Raw genomic sequence first — 16,902 nt, forward strand, 5'->3', positions numbered from 1 at the left:
AAACGGCTGTTTTCTTATCCATCAATTTTAATGTGCTGTTTATAGTCATGGTGGCCTGTCTATTAGGCATTGTGTGGGTGCTGCGTAAAAAGGTCCCAGGTGAAGGGGAGCAAAATAATGCAGTTGTAAAGAAGCGAGCTCTAAAGAACATTGTAGCAGTATTGGTGCCCTCAGCTATAGTCTATTTTCCAGGTTGTCCACTAATTGTAGGTTGGCGGTTCGATTCCCGGCCTGGGTGACTCCACATGTCGAAGTGTCCTTGGGCAAGACACTGTACCCCAAGTTGCTCCTGATGGTAAGCTAGCGCCTTGCATGGCAGCTCCTGCTACCATTGGTGTGTGTGTGTGAATGGGTGAATGAGACACAGTGTAAAGCGCTTTGGATAAAAGCACTATATAAGTGTTCCATTTACATAAAATTGACATTTTGTAGTAATTTTCACAATTTAAATTAACAAAAAACAGATCAGTCAAATGGAAAAAGTAACTACACCCCTACATCTATCCCACCTTCAAATCCATAAAATTAGAATCAGGTGTTCAAAATTGGATGCCACTGATTAGAACCTGCTTAGGGAGTGCAGGTGGAACAGGTCTTATTTATACCCTTCTCATATCTAGTGTCTGCTTTTCCCTTTGCTATTGAGGTGTGTGGTGTGATCATGCCGAGATCTAAAAATTTCTGTAAGGCCTTCAGAAAAAAGGTTGTGGATGCCTGAGTCTGGTAAGGGATTTATAGAGATTTCAAAATTATTTGGAATACATCATTCCACTGTGAGTAAAATCATCTACCATTGGCACAGATTTCAAATGACTGCCAATTTGTCCACGACTGGCTGTCTCAGCAAATTCAGCCCAAGAGCAGATCATCTTATGCAAAAAGAAGTCTCCAAGAACCCCAAAATTTCATCACATGATCTGCTAGTAAGTCTTGCAGCTGTTGGTCTCAAAGTGCATGCTTCTACAATCAGTGAGAGATTGCACAAATTTGACCTGCATGGGAGGCATGCCAGGAAAAAGCCTTGGCAAGACTATAGTTTGCCAATGAGCATATAGGTAAAGATCAGGCCTTTTGGAATAATGTATTTTGGACAGAACAGGGGTCGGGAACCTTTTTTCACCCAAGTGCCATTGTAAAATTGTCTGGTTAATGCATTGCTTTTGCGAAAGAGTAATTGCAAAAACGAATATTTTACTGTGATAAAAAAACGTGTTTTTTCAATAACATATCAATAACAGTAACTTTATTTAGGTCCATAGACAACTCAAAAACTAACAAATATGCAACAAACAATTATATGTTGCAATATGGAATTAATTGTACAGGGCTTTACACGTTGAGGTTGTGTTTCCAGCAGCATAAAATCTTCTCTCTCTCTCTGTGTGTGTGTGTGTGTGTGTGTGTGTGTGCGCGTGTGCAGAATCCGTGGGGGACGTGGATGTCCTCCGCACTTTTAATAAAACGTAAATTCGTCCCCTGCACTTTTTCACTGGCCATGGCCAAATTGTGTATCTTTTGATTTTTATACTTGAACATGTCATGATAATTGGTCAACGTCACGTGTCACGCTTCCGCTCACACCCGATCATGATGAGAGATCATGATGAGCTCAAAGCGGCAAAAAACATTCACTCATTTTTTACTAAGTCGAGCAGTGTAACTGTAAGTTATTTTGGCATGTGGTAGCCTATTCGTGTTGCACAATGATGAATAATTTGCTGCCTATTTCCACTGATTAATAATTAGCAAGATTTGATGGTAATATTAGCCAACCCGCCATTTTTTAGAGCTTGACACTAATAAAACTTTGTTTGCACTAAATTTTATTGCATGTTATTGTTGATATAACATGTTATTGTACTGATATACGGTCTCCTTACTGTGACGTTTGTTAGTTTAGTTCAAATACAGTCTCTTTGCAACATGTGGTTTGAGTGTGTGAATATGCACATATATTGTATACTGTGTGTTATGTATATGCAATACAATGCACACTAAACTCACTAAGTACATTAAAGATTTGTAAAAATTTAAATAATACAGTGCAATATGCAATATACCATGCAAGCACAGAATAATAAATCGCATATTAAGCCAATTAAGAGCAGTAAGAGATAAAACCCATCAACTGGACAAAGGTCAGAAAAAAATAATACCCTTGACATTCCCCTTTTGTGTGTGTGTGTGTGTGTGTGTGTGTGTGTGTGTGTGTGCGCGCTTTTTTCCCTCTCTACCTCACGTGCCATCATGACATCGCGGTCATGCACTGTTCGGGCTGACAGGGGCACGTATTTTATTTTCTGAATGATTTTCTCCTTCTTCGGGAAATCCGCAAACAGTTCAGTTGCCATACTCATCTTTACATATCCTCCGTCAGCAAAATGTTTTCCTAATCTTTCAATCTCCAATGAGCCAGCAAACCTGGCAGCATCCAGGCTTCCAGTTGCCCCTGTCCCCGCTTGCAGCTGCTGCTCTCCAGAGGCAGAGCTTTCAATAAAAGCAAGTAGATGCTTGACTCTGAGCGCGAGAGGTTACCATAGAAACGTAAGCGGTTTACCTGGTGTCCTGACACTATACGTACTATCACTGTACGTGTACTGGCTTGAACAGATTGAAATATATTATTGTAAACTTACTGTTCATTAACTTCGGTAGGCTGTAGAGCAAAGGAGTTGTAACTGACTTTGCATTTTCTGCAGAAAACTGACCTCTAGTGATGTGTCTAAGATTTTAACGATGATATGTTGATGAAAGGTGAGCCTAAAGTGTATAGCTGTAAATATACTTTAAGAGATTAACTTACACATTATATGACTGTAAATACAGTACACTAATAAACTAAACCTGCTAATAGACAACACATGCAAAATAGCAAAGTATGCTAATAAGCTAAACGTGCAGGTATGCAAAACTACTAATAAGCAAAGTATGCTGCTAAACTAAACATGCAAGTAAGCAAAACAGCAGTGGTTGTCATGAAAGGGCTTTGTGTGTTTGCATTGACTGAGAAGTCACCTTATAGCTCAGTGACGACATTCCATACCGGAACCACCTGATGTCAAACCTCAATGCAAAGCACTGGTGGCAGAAGCACATCAGCATGAAAACTTTTCCCATAATGCATCATAGCGCAAGAAAGATTGTGTAAGCAGAAAATTAAACTGCACATCCTGTCTTATTGCCTTACTGTACCACTTTGTTTAATTTTTAAACAGTTGTTTAATTTAATATTTTAGACATACATGTCTGTGTTTTATCTTGTTGCTTTATGTTGTTGTCTGAAGAACTCAGGTAATACCATTACAATGACAATTTCGTTGTTCTCACTTTGGGAATGCCTCAGGTGTGACCAAATGCAGAAGAACCAACGACACCACGTATGCCGAAATGGCAGACCAATCAATGCAGGGATCATCAATAAAGTGAGGGAAATAAGTATTGAATGTGTCAATATTTTTTTTCAGTAAATATATTTCCAATGATGCTATTCACATGAAATTTTCACCAGACTTTGGTATTAACTCAAGAAATCCACAAATCCAAACATTAAAGTACATAAATGAAGTTATTTATAATGAAGAGGAATGACACAGGAAAAAAGTATTGAACACACTAACTGAAATTTATTTAATACTTAGTGGAGTAGCCTTCAAGATGCTTCCTGTATGAAGAAATTAATCGGCCGCAGTATTCATGTGTGATTTTGGCCAAATCTTCTAAACATATTGTCTATAAATCTTGTTCAATTGGATTCAAGTCAGGTGATTGACTGGGCCATTCTAACACCTTGATTTTTTTCCCTGAAACCAATTGAGAGTTTCCTTTGCTGTATAATTTGGGTCGTTGTCCTGCTGGAAGTTCCTCCACTGTATAAGCCGCCGCTGCCTGCCGCTTCGTCATTCACGCTCTCTTCCCCGTGGAAGATTTCTGAAGCTGTCCTCAGCAGCCTCATTGGGATTTATTGCTCAAGAGTTTGCAGACGAAGCCTCATTGTAACATTCGAACGCAATTTATTCCTTCTTTGTGTATGTTGAATGTCAGGCTTAGAGTGGGATAACGCATTAAGGTGACTTTTCCTTCTCTGTGTTTTTTTTTTCCTTTTCAAAGCTTTGGTGGCACTTACTATGCACCAAAAGAAAAAAAGGGAAGGCACAGCTCTGTACTAGTTTACACACTGTAGTGGACTTAACGTATGAAGAGGGTGCAGGCTCCATCATGGCCACGGCAAAAGAGCCAGAGAACCCTGGGGGAAATGGCCATCCTCCTCACCCGTGCACATATGGTGTGTGGGTCTCTGTGAAGGATTCACACAGCCTCTGCATTTCTTGCTTGGGTGCTAAACATGCCCAAGCAGCACTGTCTAACGCCGACAGTTGTCCCCACTGTGCTTCTTTATTTTTTTTCCCAATGCATCAGCAATGTGACCTGTGGAAGAAGGAGGGAAAGGCTTTCAAAGCTTATTTCCCCAGAAAACCGTCAGCTCAGCTTTATCATCCAAGCCGGCCGAATTTCAGGCCCTCCGGTAAAAGAGGACAGTCTGAATATCTGCCTTCTCGCCCTCCTCCATCACAGCTGTCGGGAAACACGGCCCTGCAACCAAAGCCCAGTTTTGTGAGGCCAAAACAGTCTTTCACAGTCACAGTAGTGAAGCACCGGCCAACAATCCCTCAGGGTAGCAAAAAGAGGCGGGTGACCTGTGACCTCGCCTGGGCGACAGGAAGGACCAGGGTTTCTCTGTCTCAACCCTTCAGAGAGACACCCATGGATGGTTCAGTGTCCAGTGTGCACAAAAGAGTGGCCCATGTTCCCCAGCTGTCCCTGAAACAGCCTTCTCCTTTTCCACCTTCAAGGTTTGTTCCGAGGTGGGGGCAAAAGTGCACAAACACTCCAATAAAAATAAAGTGTTCTCTGATGCATCCAGGCTGAGGACCGTGGGCACAGAGCATTGTGAAAAGAGAAAAGATACACAGAAAAATAAAGCAAACTTCAATGGAGATGAATGTGACTCCTTGGCTGGAGCTGCAATCTCCCCCTTTGCCACTAGAGGGGGTGGCAGCACCAGTAGTGAGAGAAGATGGGACGGGCCCGATCGCAGCTCAAATCGAGAATTGGCGTGCATGTGCAATCCATCCCTGGGTTTTACCCACAATGAACGGTGGATACAGGCTTCAGTTCGCTGTTTTAAATGGAGTGCTATTGTCAGCAGCCCAAGGGGTATCAGCTCGGGTTTTGGAGGAAGAAATATCCTGCAGAACAATGATAGGAGTTTGGACTCCTGCACTGAGGAAGAAGCATATTAATTAGTTTTAAGCTCTAAAACATTTGATGCACTTTCTGAAAAGTCATCATGTATTGGTCCGGATGGTGAAAGCTTGTATAAATCAGCAGGGAGGGGTATGCTCACTCGAGCTGCACAGGTTAGCAAAGGAGCTGACCATTTGGAGCAGCACAAACCAACAGTCAGTGCATGAGAAACATGTCCCAGGAATACTGAATAGGGAAGCGGACTTGCAGTGTAGAGGGAATCCTCTAAATGGGGAATGGAAAATACAGAGCCTTTTGTACAGATAAGGTTTATTTGGCTGCTATCTCATATCAGACTTAACTCGGGATCCATAGGCCAGCACCATCTCATCTGCAAATTTATAAGAAGTGCATGGCGGTTACACCCAGTATCTAAACCACTTGTCCCGCATTGGGATCTGTCCGTGGAGGCGCTCTCAAAGCCCCCTTACGAACCCATCAGCTTTTTATCTCTTGGGCTGATTCATGAAAAGGGAAACCTGTCTCACGTCAACACCTTTCCTACTGGGTGGTGGAGGCGATCGTGTCATGTTACAATAACTCAAATCTGCAGCCCCCAGGAGACCTATGAGCTCACTCACTCCACTAGGGGTGTGGCTACGTCTTAGGCACTATTTAAAAAATACATAAAAATATGTGCTGTGGCGAGCTAGTCATCCCCACACACATTTTTGAGATTTTAACGTGACTGGCTGAGCCCTCTCTAGCTCATTCAGTCCTGGGAGTGGGTAGAGATGTTGCACTAGCACTCATATACAAATGATAGAAAGAGAACTTTAGATTACCATCGTAACCCCAGTTCTCTGATAACATCATGTGAGGTATCTCACAAAATTGCCCTCCGTGCAGTTGGCACGGAGAAGAGATATGCAAAGAATGACGAAGCGGCAGGCAACAACGGCTTATATTCAGGGAGGCAGAACTCCCTGATCGCTGCAACAATTGGTCTGCCAAATCGGCAGATGTGTTGTCATTGGTGCTCCCTCAATCGCTCATGCCTGAGGCATCCCCATAGTGATATATTTCACTTCATGTTATCAGAGAACCTTTTTTGAAGTTTTGCACAGCAGTACAATGACAAAGTCTTCTTATCTTATCAGAGCATGCTGCAAACGTTATATATACTCACCATCCACTTTATTCTTCAAAAAACAGCTAAAGACCCACCTCTTCCATGAACACCTAACCAACTCATGATAAAAATGAATAAATAAATAATAATAATTTAAAAAATGCACTTACACCTCTACTCTGCACTTTGCTTCTTCTGGAATTCAATTAATAGATCTTGTATGGTAGCACTTCTTGTATTGTTCTCTGCTTGATATATCGCTTTGCTTGTATCTTTCTCATTTGTAAGTCGCTTTGGATAAAAGCGTCTGCTAACTGAATAAATGTAAATGTAAATGTATTAGGAACACATGTACACCTGCTCATTGATGCAATTATCTAATCAGCCAATCGTGTGGTAGCAGTGCAATGTATAAAATCAGATATGGGCCAGCAGCTTCAGGCAATTTTCACATCAGTCGTCAGAATGGGGGGGGGGGGGGTGATCTCTGTGAATTTGATCTTGTCCATATGATCTCTACAATTGTGGTGAGCAGAAAAGCATTTTAAAATGCACAACATTTCAAACCTTGAGATGGATGGGCTACAAGAGCAGAAGACCATGTCGGGTTCCACTTGTATAAGCCAAGAACAGAAAGCTGAGGCTAATATGGGCACAAGCTCACCAAAATTAGACAAGATGAATCTTGATTTCTGCTGAGGCACATAGATGATAGGGTCAGAATTTGGCACCAACAAACAGCATGAATCCATGGACCGCTGATGGACAGTCCAGGCTGGTGGAGGTGGTGTAATGGTGTGGGGAATGTTTTCTTGGTACACTTTGGGCCTGTTAATACCATCAATCATTGCTTGAATGCCACAGCCTATTTGAGTATTATCGCTAGCCATGAGCATCACTTCATGGCCTCAATTTACCATCTTCTAATGGCTACTTCCAGCATGATAATGCATCATGTCACAAAGCAAAAGTTGCCTCAAACTGGTTTTATGAACATGGCAATGAGTTCAGTGTTCTTCAGTGGTCTTCTAAGGGGAGATTCGCAGCATGAACGTGCACCTGAAAAATCTGCATGAATTGTGTGATGCAGTCCTATCAATATGGACTAGAATCTCAAAGGAATGTTTCCAACATCTTGTGGAATCCATGCCACAAAGAACTGAGGCTGATTGAGAAGAAGGCAGCCCCTATATACCCAGTATTATTATTGTGCTCACAATAAAGTGGCAAGACATGGGATTGTAACACTGGCACTGTGCAGTTAGTGGTTATTTAAACTACAGAATTTTTTCTCGTGCACTGACTGTGTGATTACCATATACCTACAGCACTGTAGAACTAAATCAATTCAAATCGAGCGGGAAAGTGGTTAAGTAATTTTTGTGTGTGTGTGTGTGTGTGTGTGTGTGTGTGTGTGTGTGTGTGTGTGTGTGTTGCGGAATAAAGGGGCGTAGTGAGTGTTCGGAGTATGACCGACTGTCAGACTTCAGATGCTTTGCGAATTAATTAATTAATTAATGACGTCACACATTTACTTTCAGTTGAAAAACCCCCACCCACCTCAAGCAGAAAATAAACGGATTATTTATATAGATGTCTAGATTAATTATACAATAGGCCTACTTTAATGCCTAATGTGTGTGCATATATCCACGTGTCTATTTTCGTTGCTTTTTTCTGTACTTAACATACTGACTACTTCTAACCTGCCATCAACCCAAAGCACTGATCAATTAGAAGATAGCCAAAGATTACCATATCACACCATAATTCTTCCAACCGTGCTTTTGTAATATGTGAACTATGTATAAAAAAAAAAGTATTATAAAAGTAATGTGAATACGTTGCCCTTTTTTAAGTAGTCTAACTGAACACGTTACTGATTACATTGATGTAATAAAGAGAGAGTATTGAGTATTCAGCTATGGATACTTTATTAAACCCAAGCCTGTGTATACTTTCACTTACATAGCTATAATTTTTCAGTACTTTGTCCACCCCTGGCTGTGAATCATATATTTATTTTGCTGTAGCCATGTTATACGACCTATGCGGAACAAGGAGCCCATACAACACACAGGATAACGCCCACAGTGTTGCCAGATTGTTTAATCGCACTGCTATAGAAACGTGACTTTGTGAGTTGAAGAGTTATAGTGAGCATTTACAATGACTTGTGGGCGTTCGGACCCGTTATTCTGTTGGAAACAGTCAACCTGATCTGGCAAACCTGACGCCCACTAACTAAAGGAACACAACGTTGTGCTTGTGGTCGCGCGCCCTTTACATTAGTGCGGGTGAGTGCTTTACCGTTTTCAGTCGTAGCGCTTTTTTGAAGTAAAAAATGGAACACAACAGACTTCCTTTCTCCAAAGCGCACTTGTTAGTCGTTGTGAAGGAGGCGATAGCATGAAATATTAACTAACGCAAATTTTGAAAGTGAAACTAAATTAAAGTTTAACGGTAGGTGCAAAAAAACAAACAAAAAAAACACCTGTTTATACGGCAGCTGTAATACAGACACAGGTCTGAATGATACAAGCAATCTAAATTGTTCGACCGTGAGAATATTTTCCGTCATGTGTTTTAGAGAACTCCAGGGTTTCCTGTCGGCAAAATGGAGACCATGCCAGCTGACGACCTGTTCAGTACCGAGTATCGGCTTCTGAAGATTTATCATAAAAAAAGAACGTCAAGATTAAGCCCAAAACCCATACGCACACTCGTCCTAAACAAATATCTACAACTACCTACAGGAATACGGACTGCTGCAGCTGCAAACACTGGTAAGACAGTCAATTGAGCACATAAAATGATCTGAGATGGTGAACACTGCTCAAATCCTGTTTTAATCTTGTGTCTTTAATCACACAGATGCATTCGTTCAAGTGGCTGATCAGCTGACTCATATTGTAGACAGTGTATCTCCTGCTCAGGATCAAGTAGTAACAGAGAGTGGTGGGTTGGTTTAAGTGCAAGTCTTCTCCTAACTTTCATATTTCTGAGAATGTAATGCTGTATGTAAATGGACTGTTCTTTTTATATCAGACATCATCCAGCGACTTGTAGAGTTAATGAAAGAATATGGGGACAAAGTAAATGAAAAGGTAAACAACTGGGCAAAATACAGTCCATGCAGAGTACATACAATTCGGGTAGTAGTAAAAGAAAAAAATATCCTCAACACATTCGCATTTACTGCTTCTCCTGACATAGATTGAGAAGGACCAGGAACTTTTAAGATATCTCCAAGGTTTTTTCTCCTACACCCTGTTTGAGGAACTGGCCTCAGCCTTCATTAGCAGTGTGGTGCCCTCAGGCAAACAGATGAAAGAGGACAATGATCAGAAAATAAAGATTGCTTGGACCTTTGAGATGACCAGCAGGCTGAGTGCCTTGGACCTGCAGCCTATGAACAGAGTAATGGGATTCGGGGCCCAATATGTGCACCAGCATTTTGCACCATGGATTCAGCAACATGGTGGCTGGGTAAGGGCTGAATCATGCACATTAACTTATTAGGACATACAGCACAGAAATACTATTAAACATAGCACATAATTTCAACTTGTCATGGGAATGCTGTTATACAGTATATAATTATGAATGCCATTACTATCAATCTCTTTCCCTTCCCACTAAAGGAGAATGCTTTTAAAATTGATGAAGGTGATGAGGTGCAGTGATGTCACTGGCTGCTTTTCCCAACAGAGACGTGTCATGTTGTCCTCAACTGCCTCCTGAATAAACAACTTTGCGATGCTCAAATGAAAGATCCTTGGGTTTTTTTTCCTGATAACCTTTGATTTTCACAGATGTTTAACAATGGTTTGCTATATGATATAATAATGAATTATATCATATATATGTATATATGAAAGAATTACTCATTATATCATATCATATATGTATAATATTCATCTTCAGTGAGTGCTTTATCCTGGTTGGGGCTATGGTAGATTCCAGGAACACTGAGCATGAGGCAGGAATACACCCTGGATGGGACAATAATCCAATGCAGGGCACCATGCACATACACGTTCATGTACTCGTTTACACCTAGGGGCAATTTCAAGTTAGCAATCCACATACCAGCATGTTTTTGCAAGGTGGGATGAAACAAACAAACAAAAAAACCTGGAGAGACCTCACACATTTATCATAATAGCTGTCTTAAAACTTTAATTAAATAGTTTTGTATTTTCCAACATTACTACAATAGAGAAGTGGCATTGGTTGCTAGACAAAAATATTCAGTGACAAAAACATAATAAAATACTAAGACAGACAACTAAAAAACATAAAATATATACTTTGTTAAACAAGTATCTGCTACAATTACTTTATCAGCCGCAAATATATAACCAGTACTACTAAGCACTATCCAGACATAGGGACTGTAGTATTCACTCCAACACTTAGCAATTTCATCCATGAATATTCTATACAGATTATACATATAGATTATTTTAGGCACAATACTATCAACATTTACCTTAGCCTGAGTGCTGCAACTTAAGATGCAAATAAATACACATTGATTTACAATTACTCTATCTTAGCTCAACTCAAATTTCAGGCTTACATGGAGGTACAGAGAGGTAACACATTTAATACTAGACTCATTATGGTAATGTATTGGATGGATTTACTTTCATTACCCAATGATTTTCTTCAGTGTAATGTAACAAAACAGTTCCATAGGATTCAATGATAATGTACTAGCATTCATTCCATATCATTCAAGATGTGACTTAAGACTGTTAGAGGGTCTGTGAAGCAGACTGTGCTGCTAATTGACTAGAGCAAACTGGGGTATATTTCTGCCTTAGCATCTGGAATCATCCATCTCAAACATCCTGTTTGCTCTCTCATAGTGAAGTCGGACCTAGTTAGGAACTTGGGCAATTGGATTATGGAATACTGATTAGCAAATTACAATCAGCAACCACAAACGAATGCATCCTGCAGGCTCTGTAGTAATGGCAGTCTTGCGCATATGAATAAACTTACTATGAAAGCTGGAAAATACATGAAGACACCAGACAGGAAGACCAAGTTCTGCTTGACTTTTTGAGTTCCGATTATACACTAAAGAACACCATTAGCCACTAGGTAATGTAATGTACGTAATGTAATTGCAGATAGGTTTTTAGTTCAAAGCAGAAAAGGTGTGGCTAAAACTAATTTGTATGCTTCTAGATGCCAAGGTACTTGTTCATTTTCCCCAGTGCATCACAGACTGTGGTGAGGTCACTGCGGAGGTCCTGCACCACATTCTCAATGCTCCTAGTGTCCTTCAGCAGGTCAATGCTCGAAGTATATGGGTTATAGTAGACAGAGAAAGGCCTCTTGATCGTTTTGGCAAATTCCCTGTGGAGAGGATAAATGTCGCTTCACATTAAAACAGTCAATATTTCTTAATTAAATCTCCTGATAAATGTATACATTTATAAATTGTGCACGTTTCATGAATGACATTACCTCATCCTTTCTTTGGCCTCTTCGAAACTCTCTGAGACAAAGTAAACATCTTGGAAAGTTGTGATGAGGCACTCCTGGTGGCACGTGGTTTTGGGATCAAACTGCTTCACTACAGCTTTCTCTGATAATGCATGCTGTGAATTCATGCAGGGTAGTTAAGTAAATTCCTTCCTGTTTCAGTGTATTGTAAAAAATAAAGTAAAGTCTGTACCCGTAGCTCTCCAATTGAAGACAGCAGTCCTGCTCCATAGGCTCTCAACTGGCCATCTTGTTTGCACAGGCCAAACTCAATGGTGAAGAAATAGCACTGATAAACATAAATATTTAATATTTTTAAAATGTTTTAAAACATTATTTTAAAACTAATATATAAGATACATACATATATGAACACAATAAATAATACATTAGATTAATGTATTGCTAATATGATCACCATAACAGATAATGTTTAAAAAGAAAGTTTCTTACTAGTTGTACTTTAAATATTCCAAGCTAAACTTCCCACACTCTGAAGAAAGCACTGCCAATTCAATTCAATTCAATTTAATGCAAATGTGCCACCATAGGTCAGATTTGAAAGTGAAATGCTGGTTAAATGCCACCATCAGCCCTTGTGACCTTCTTATGCTGGTACAATAGCTGCATTATACAGAGAGCCTATCAATCAATTAGGCAGTGTGACATTTAAGACACACCTATGCTGTGAAATGAAAGTCTGTTTCAGTCTTACTTACTGTAGCCAACTTCTGCACATCTTCATCCGAAGCTCCAAGAGAGGCTAGGCCAATTTCCTGTGAGAACTGAGCAAACTTAGGATCTGCTAAGAGTGGGACATGACCCAGGAGCTCATGGCAAGTATCCCTGAGAATTAGTGTTAATAACATTGTTAGGTATTAAAAATTCATACAAAAATAAAACAATTGTTGATGCATTTTGATGCACAAAGTAATGTATGACATGGGAGACAACCAGTTGACAAGACAGTACTCACGGCTCTGGTGTGTAGAGTGGGTCAGTGCTGTGGCGTACATACTGAGTACAGTTAAACACTCTATATGCCAGACCAGCCAGGAAGTCTCTTGGTGACAGGTAACCTGCCACAGGTCGCACTGTAAACCCTGACCTCTCTACAAATATCAAGACCAAATATCTGTAATCAATCAGACTGCCTTTCATCACAAGAAAAAGATTCCATGAAGATTTACTTATAAAATCCAGACTCTAAAAAGAGTAGGGTTAAAAATAACCCAACATGTCTCAATTTGGAAACCAAGCACTCGGTCCATTATGGACTAACCCAGGACACTAGGTTGATTTCTAATCCAACTTGTGGGTAAAATGACTACATTGCTGAGCTGTAGACACCCAAATTGTTATGGTTATAGTGTGTGTTGCATGAGAAGCTTTGTTTTTCATATTAGCACAAAATAAGCATTCCGGTAGCATTTTTCTCTACAATATGCCTAATGTGAAAGCAGCCTTTCTCAATTAAAACATGATAATGTTTTATATTTTATAATGTGTACAGTATGTGTACAATTTGCAAACATGAAAGATGAATATCAAATGCAGGATTTAGAATTAAATTGACTCCAGTGCTAGCTGATAATCCAAGATGACCTTACAAAAAAAAAAGTCATTTTTTTAACTATGGGTAGAAGTAATATTAATATGCAACTTGCACTGCAACCCAAAACATAATGTTAATTTATTACATGCCAATTTTTCCTCTTAAATAATGTTAGCTAGCAGTTTATATCAGTTTAGGCCAAAACTAGCTATCAAGCCAAACTACATGTTAAAAAGTTATAACCTAGATAATGTCTACACAAATATAACTCTGAAAGGTTCGGCTAAATAAATGAAGTTACATGTGAACAAAATTACACTTCTTGTAATTTTTACTTTTTCTTTTCTTTTCTTTTCTTTTTAAATTCAGGCCTTTTCTGGCTGCTGCTGTGGAAATACAGTGGAAAATTCCAGAAAATGAATCTTGTTGTAACATTCCACATTCCTAACCAGTTTACAATTATCAGTCTGGTTTGGGTCAAGTCAACCCAATTACCTGATCCAATAAGCTAACCCCAACAACTGAGTTGTAAAAACAACCCAACTTTTTTTGAGTACATAATGACATAAATTGGAGTAATATAGTAATACATCTATTTACCTCTTAGGAATAGAGAGACATCCTCCAGCTGGGGGATATTGTCCTCACGGTATCCACAATGTTTTGTGAGCAATGGCAGGTTTTTTATGTACTCGCGGCAGGCATGGGTGGGATAAAGTTTAGTGAGCTCCCGGAAGACCACCCCCCAAGTCTTCACCTCCTCTCGAGTGTACTCAATGCGTGGGATGGGTTGGCCACTGTAAATTGAATTCATAAACCATATTCATATTCATGTAAACTGTGTGTGAATCAGTTTGAGAACTTTTACTAACAGTTACTAACAATTTGTAGTTCATTGCAACTTCTACAAAGTACTTCCTCCTCTGCCTGTAGATGGTGTCTTTAAATCCCTGAAAAACGCAATACATGAAATAGATTAGTTTTTGCGAAAAGGGCTTTATTATTGAATTTCTTTCATAAGTATCTTAAGCTCAGTTCACTTACTGGATGATCAGCGTCCAGCTCTGAGCCATACATGAGCACTCTATGTGAGCACTGGTCCAATTCAGAGATCTTCTGGGGAAACCAAGGGACTCCTTCTACATCTGGCAAGCCACCCAAAACACACACACAGTCCAAACAGTCTAGAATAAAGAACCAGGAGAAGCAGCAGCACTATCACTATGGATATGTTTTGTAGTCATGTCAAACTTTCTCTACTCACTTAAGTTAAGAGTGAATGATCTTTATTTTATGCATTTCATGAATTTTATGCATTATGCATTTCATGAATCCTTGTATTTTTACCTCAAATAAACACTTTCTGCATGTAACAGACTCACCAGTCTCTACAGACCACACATTTTCTGGTGTGTTATATGAGATAATGTTGACATGGTCTTTAAGGTGCTGCACCAGTTCGTTGAATTCCTTTTTAGTGCAGTTACACTCTGCATATATCTCCACCTCTGTGGTGACTCGCTTTGATTTGCGTGATTCAATGTGGGCCAAATTGACATGCTTCTCCTACAGCACAGAATGCGTTCAGATGAGAAATAAAATCACACTGAAACATTTAACTAATATTGCTTTGATTAACATCCTTGACACATTTCTATTTTGATTTCTCATTCACCAGCTGTAGTGGTTGCTAACCTGAAAGAGACGAAGAGCCTTCACCAGACATCCCACTTCGTTCTTCAGAGAGAAAATCACTGCTGTTTTACTGCTGTCAGAAGCCGAGCCTGAATCCTCTTTCTCATCTATGCGACTAAAGGATGTCCTACGAAGCTGCAAAAAAGTGTTGGAAACCCAAAAAATAAATAATTTGTAGTGAGTATGCATATTATTATGCATATATAAATTAGGTGTAAAAAGAACTCAAATCATGATGAATTTTGTTTATTTTATTCACTGGCCCAAAGCTTATGTGTGCTAATCAGTGTGAAGGCTAATAACTTTTTACAGTATTTATTTGGACAGAAATTTGACATATGGTGATTTCAGTTGTTGTTCGGAATTTCTGTAATTTGACTTATTGAAAGATTTAGGTCATACTTTTAAGTCTTAGGCCATAAAATTCAAGTTTATCATTCATAATTTCCCCACAATTTCAATATCTGGCAATATTACACACAGTACACATTTTAGATACTGTACAAATTGTAACCTGACCAATACAGCTTCCAGTATCCACTGAAGTCTAACATTGTTCTTATACTTACCATATTATTTCCTAGATGCTGCTGATCAAGCATGGCTGAATCCAGAGATAATCCACGACGTGCCCAGTATTTGCTGGAGAACATCATCATTGATGGTTGCATCTTTGGAATTGCTTCTTTACCCCTCTTCCTCAGCAACCCCACCGGTGACTTCGGGATCTCTGAACCCTTTTTCTGACTGTGGTTGTCAGACAGCGGAGACATTGTTTCTTGAGGCTTGGTTTTGCCTTGTACTTCAGAATGCACAGAGACTGCTTCAGACCCCTTCTTCTTTTGTACCTGTGAAGCCATTGAAAGCTCAGTGTGCTGCTCTACCCTGGACTCCACCTTCTAGAGCACTGCCAGAGCTCTGCTTATATACTGTGACGAAAGATGGTGATAAGAACTCTTCTCTCAGGCTGTCTTACGTACATTGGTTTCTGGGAGGCTGCTGCATCGTTCATTTAAAAAAGTTATGTGACGTCAGTACTTTACTGATTGTGTAACACCAGTGTTAATCTACTCAAGGTCTGATGTACAACAAATCTCTGCACAGATCAGTTTCTTTTGAGCTATCTCAAGAGCAAAAGAACACAAAAGACATTAAAACATTAACATCAAAATGCAAAAGTGAACAATTATATTAGTTGTCTCACTAACTGCAATATAATTTCAAATTTAAGTGAGTCTGTATTTTAAAAAGTACAGAAAAATTACAAAACACATGCTGTACCGTATATTACAGTATATGCCACATATTTATAGTAAGGGAAAATAAAGGAACCGAAGCAACATTCATTTTCCTACAGGCTTTAATGTCCACTTTTAATTAATAAAATAAGCACAAGTGAAAAGATATATTTAATCACCCTGTGTGTGTCCGTGCACCAATGCACATTGTTTATAGTCCACATTGAATGAGTGGTGTTTGCTACAGTGCATAATGCAGGCGCTTCTTTAATGAAAGTGAGCTGAAGGTGAGATAAAATTACAGGTCTTAGGAAAAGCTATCAGTCGCCTCTGAGGCAATTTCCTGTATAACAGGAAATGAAAGTGCCAGAGTGTTGGGAGGCAATCCTGGGTGTCTTTGTTGTGAACATTCGGTTCTGTTATGAGCCGATAAAAGATACTTTGCTTTTCTGTCAAGATTTTCCACTCACTCCTCCCCATCACATCTTGAAATGTCACAGTTCCAAATGCAACCAAATGTCTAATAGACAAGCAAA

The 16,902-nt window shown here is 39.6% G+C and overlaps 2 protein-coding genes across 6 annotated transcripts; one reads left to right on the forward strand and one right to left on the reverse strand.

Annotated features, from left to right (window-relative positions):
• The first annotated feature begins 623 nt into the window (after positions 1 to 623).
• si:ch211-218c6.8 (apoptosis facilitator Bcl-2-like protein 14) lies at positions 624 to 10,144 on the forward strand. 4 transcript variants are annotated; one of them, XM_053677956.1, is made up of 7 exons: positions 624 to 723; positions 803 to 923; positions 8,967 to 9,162; positions 9,251 to 9,334; positions 9,425 to 9,483; positions 9,593 to 9,865; positions 10,021 to 10,144. In XM_053677956.1, the coding sequence occupies exons 2-7, from the start codon at positions 810 to 812 to the stop codon at positions 10,060 to 10,062; spliced, it is 768 nt and encodes a 255-aa protein (XP_053533931.1). In that variant the 5' UTR covers positions 624 to 723; positions 803 to 809; the 3' UTR covers positions 10,063 to 10,144. The 4 variants fall into 4 exon arrangements, with proteins under 4 accessions (XP_053533931.1, XP_047008853.1, XP_047008850.1 ...); XM_047152897.2 differs by lacking the exon at positions 803 to 923 and having other exon boundaries at positions 632 to 723; XM_047152894.2 differs by lacking the exons at positions 624 to 723; positions 803 to 923 and adding an exon at positions 8,418 to 8,673.
• A 405-nt stretch (positions 10,145 to 10,549) lies between these two features.
• On the reverse strand, positions 10,550 to 16,450 carry tph2 (tryptophan hydroxylase 2 (tryptophan 5-monooxygenase)). Of its 2 annotated transcripts, none has more exons than XM_017465211.3 (11): positions 15,698 to 16,450; positions 15,129 to 15,263; positions 14,816 to 14,999; positions 14,478 to 14,578; positions 14,316 to 14,383; positions 14,034 to 14,230; positions 12,855 to 12,990; positions 12,598 to 12,724; positions 12,072 to 12,167; positions 11,861 to 11,994; positions 10,550 to 11,749 (listed from the first exon to the last, which is right to left on the reverse strand). In XM_017465211.3, exons 1-11 carry the CDS (start codon positions 15,986 to 15,988, stop codon positions 11,575 to 11,577), a joined length of 1,644 nt encoding a protein of 547 aa, XP_017320700.1. In that variant the 5' UTR covers positions 15,989 to 16,450; the 3' UTR covers positions 10,550 to 11,574. The 2 variants fall into 2 exon arrangements, with proteins under 2 accessions (XP_017320700.1, XP_017320699.1); XM_017465210.3 differs by having other exon boundaries at positions 14,478 to 14,617.
• Between the last annotated feature and the right edge of the window lie 452 nt (positions 16,451 to 16,902).

The sequence above is a fragment of the Ictalurus punctatus genome, chromosome 4 (genome assembly GCF_001660625.3).
Source record: "Ictalurus punctatus breed USDA103 chromosome 4, Coco_2.0, whole genome shotgun sequence".
NCBI classification, from domain to species: domain Eukaryota; kingdom Metazoa; phylum Chordata; class Actinopteri; order Siluriformes; family Ictaluridae; genus Ictalurus; species Ictalurus punctatus.

Excerpts from the sequence above, each read along its gene's own strand:
- tph2 (XM_017465210.3), bottom strand. The coding sequence starts at position 15,988 with ATGGCTTCACAGGTACAAAAGAAGAAGGGGTCTGAAGCAGTCTCTGTG. Across the intron at positions 14,231-14,315 it reads GTTGCAATGAACTACAAATT|TGGCCAACCCATCCCACGCA; the intron begins GTTAGTAACTGT and ends TTCAATTTACAG. Across the intron at positions 12,991-14,033 it reads TGTCTCTCTATTCCTAAGAG|AGAGGTCAGGGTTTACAGTG; the intron begins GTAAATAGATGT and ends TGATATTTGTAG.
- si:ch211-218c6.8 (XM_053677956.1), top strand. The coding sequence starts at position 810 with ATGACTGCCAATTTGTCCACGACTGGCTGTCTCAGCAAATTCAGCCCA. Across the intron at positions 9,163-9,250 it reads TGCTGCAGCTGCAAACACTG|ATGCATTCGTTCAAGTGGCT; the intron begins GTAAGACAGTCA and ends TTAATCACACAG. Across the intron at positions 9,866-10,020 it reads TTCAGCAACATGGTGGCTGG|GAGAATGCTTTTAAAATTGA; the intron begins GTAAGGGCTGAA and ends TTCCCACTAAAG.